Source organism: Procambarus clarkii, chromosome 13, assembly GCF_040958095.1.
Source record: "Procambarus clarkii isolate CNS0578487 chromosome 13, FALCON_Pclarkii_2.0, whole genome shotgun sequence".
In the NCBI taxonomy this organism is placed as follows: domain Eukaryota; kingdom Metazoa; phylum Arthropoda; class Malacostraca; order Decapoda; family Cambaridae; genus Procambarus; species Procambarus clarkii.
The window spans coordinates 11705011-11707247 of record NC_091162.1 but is presented as its reverse complement, the minus strand read 5'-3'; the positions used below and the strand labels follow the sequence as shown (position 1 = coordinate 11707247).

At 45.6% G+C, this 2237-nt stretch overlaps 1 protein-coding gene across 1 annotated transcript; it reads left to right on the top strand.

The window, feature by feature from the left end:
• Positions 1 to 1002: 1002 nt before the first annotated feature.
• Positions 1003 to 1995, top strand: LOC138364340 (uncharacterized). The gene has a single exon (XM_069323944.1). It carries the CDS (start codon positions 1003 to 1005, stop codon positions 1993 to 1995), a length of 993 nt encoding a protein of 330 aa, XP_069180045.1.
• Positions 1996 to 2237: the final 242 nt, after the last annotated feature.

Sequence of the window (2237 nt, the reverse complement as noted above, 5' to 3'; positions counted from 1 at the left end):
AGAGGGGCCCTAGAGAGGGGGTCGCAGTAGAGGAGCGTCACGCAGTGTTACTGGAGCTGGGAACCTCTCCACGCGAGACATAAGGCTCGCAGATGGCACTAACTATACATAGATAAAATACCTTAACATGAAGTTAGGCTCACATAGTTCTAACTAAAAAAAACTAACGAGTGGATTAATGGAAGTAACAGCCGAGCAATAACCTTAACTAGGCTTAAGTAACTACCCGACCCGGGGCTATGACCTAAAGATGGCTCTAACTACACCTATATAACCAATCACATGAGAGCTCGCAGATGGCTCCAGTTCCACCCATATCTAAGCACGTATGTTATTTAATATAAAATATACAGCTAGACAGAACTTTATAATATAATAAGTGCAAGAGCCACGCTTTAAGATCTCTTATCCAGAGACACTTATCTTGCGTGTGTAGAGGCGCCATGTCTTAGTATATGTGGAGCAGACAGAGCAACCCGAGCAATCTTGAGGTTATCTTGAGATGATTTCGGGGCTTTTAGTGTCCCCGCGGCCCGGTCCTCGACCAGGCCTAGCAAGCAGTAAACCTTTACCTTCTGTTCCAAGAATATCATCTGGAGACACTAAACACCTCGCCGCTGTACTACACAAAATATCTAGTACTGACAAATAAGTCTGGACTGAGCAGGAAAAGGGTCTCTCTCTCCCTACTCTTGTGTTCACTCTGGCGGAGGTGAGGACAATGGTTGTGATGATGTGAGCTACACACCACCACACCATCACACCACCACACCACCACACCATCACACCACCACACCATCACACCACCACACCATCACACCACCACACCATCACACCACCACACCATCACACAACCACACCATCACCAGCTGTGTCCTGGCCACCAACACCAAGATAATCAACAAATACACAAACAACACAACTTAGACATAGCGAGGGACCACTGTGCCTACAACACCCACACACAACTACATTAAGAAGCAACATCATCAAGAAGTAAACATGAAGAAGCAACACTGGTCAACACCAAGAAGCAACACTGGTCAACACCAAGAAGCAACACTGGTCAACACCAAGAAGCAACACTGGTCAACACCAAGAAGCAACACTGGTCAACACCAAGAAGCAACACTGGCCAGCACCAAGAAGCAACACTGGTCAACGCCAAGAAGCAACACTGGTCAACGCCAAGAAGCAACACTGGTCAACACCAAGAAGCAACACTGGCCAGCACCAAGAAGCAACATTGGTCAACACCAAGAAGCAACACTGGTCAACATCAAGAAGCAACACTGGTCAACATCAAGAAGCAACACTGGTCAACATCAAGAAGCAACACTGGTCAACATCAAGAAGCAACACTGGTCAACATCAAGAAGCAACACTGGTCAACATCAAGAAGCAACACTGGTCAACACCAAGAAGCAACACTGGTCAACACCAAGAAGCAACACTGGTCAACACCAAGAAGCAACACTGGTCAACACCAAGAAGCAACATTGGTCAACATCAAGAAGCAACATTGGTCAACATCAAGAAGCAACACTGGTCAACATCAAGAAGCAACACTGGTCAACATCAAGAAGCAACACTGGTCAACATCAAGAAGCAACACTGGTCAACATGAAGAAGCAACACTGGTCAACATCAAGAAGCAACACTGGTCAACATCAAGAAGCAACACTGGTCAACATCAAGAAGCAACACTGGTCAACATCAAGAAGCAACACTGGTCAACATCAAGAAGCAACACTGGTCAACATCAAGAAGCAACACTGGTCAACATCAAGAAGCAACACTGGTCAACATCAAGAAGCAACACTGGTCAACATCAAGAAGCAACACTGGTCAACATCAAGAAGCAACACTGGTCAACATCAAGAAGCAACACTGGTCAACATCAAGAAGCAACACTGGTCAACATCAAGAAGCAACACTGGTCAACATCAAGAAGCAACACTGGTCAACATGAAGAAGCAACACTGGTCAACATGAAGAAGCAACACTGGTCAACACCAAGAAGCAACACTGGTCAACATCAAGAAGCAACACTGGTCAACATCAAGAAGCAACACTGGTCAACATCAAGAAGCAACACTGGTCAACATCAAGAAGCAACACTGGTCAACATCAAGAAGCAACACTGGTCAACATGAAGAAGCAACACTGGTCAACATCAAGAAGCAACACTGGTCAACATCAAGAAGCAACACTGGTCAACATCAAGAAGCAACACT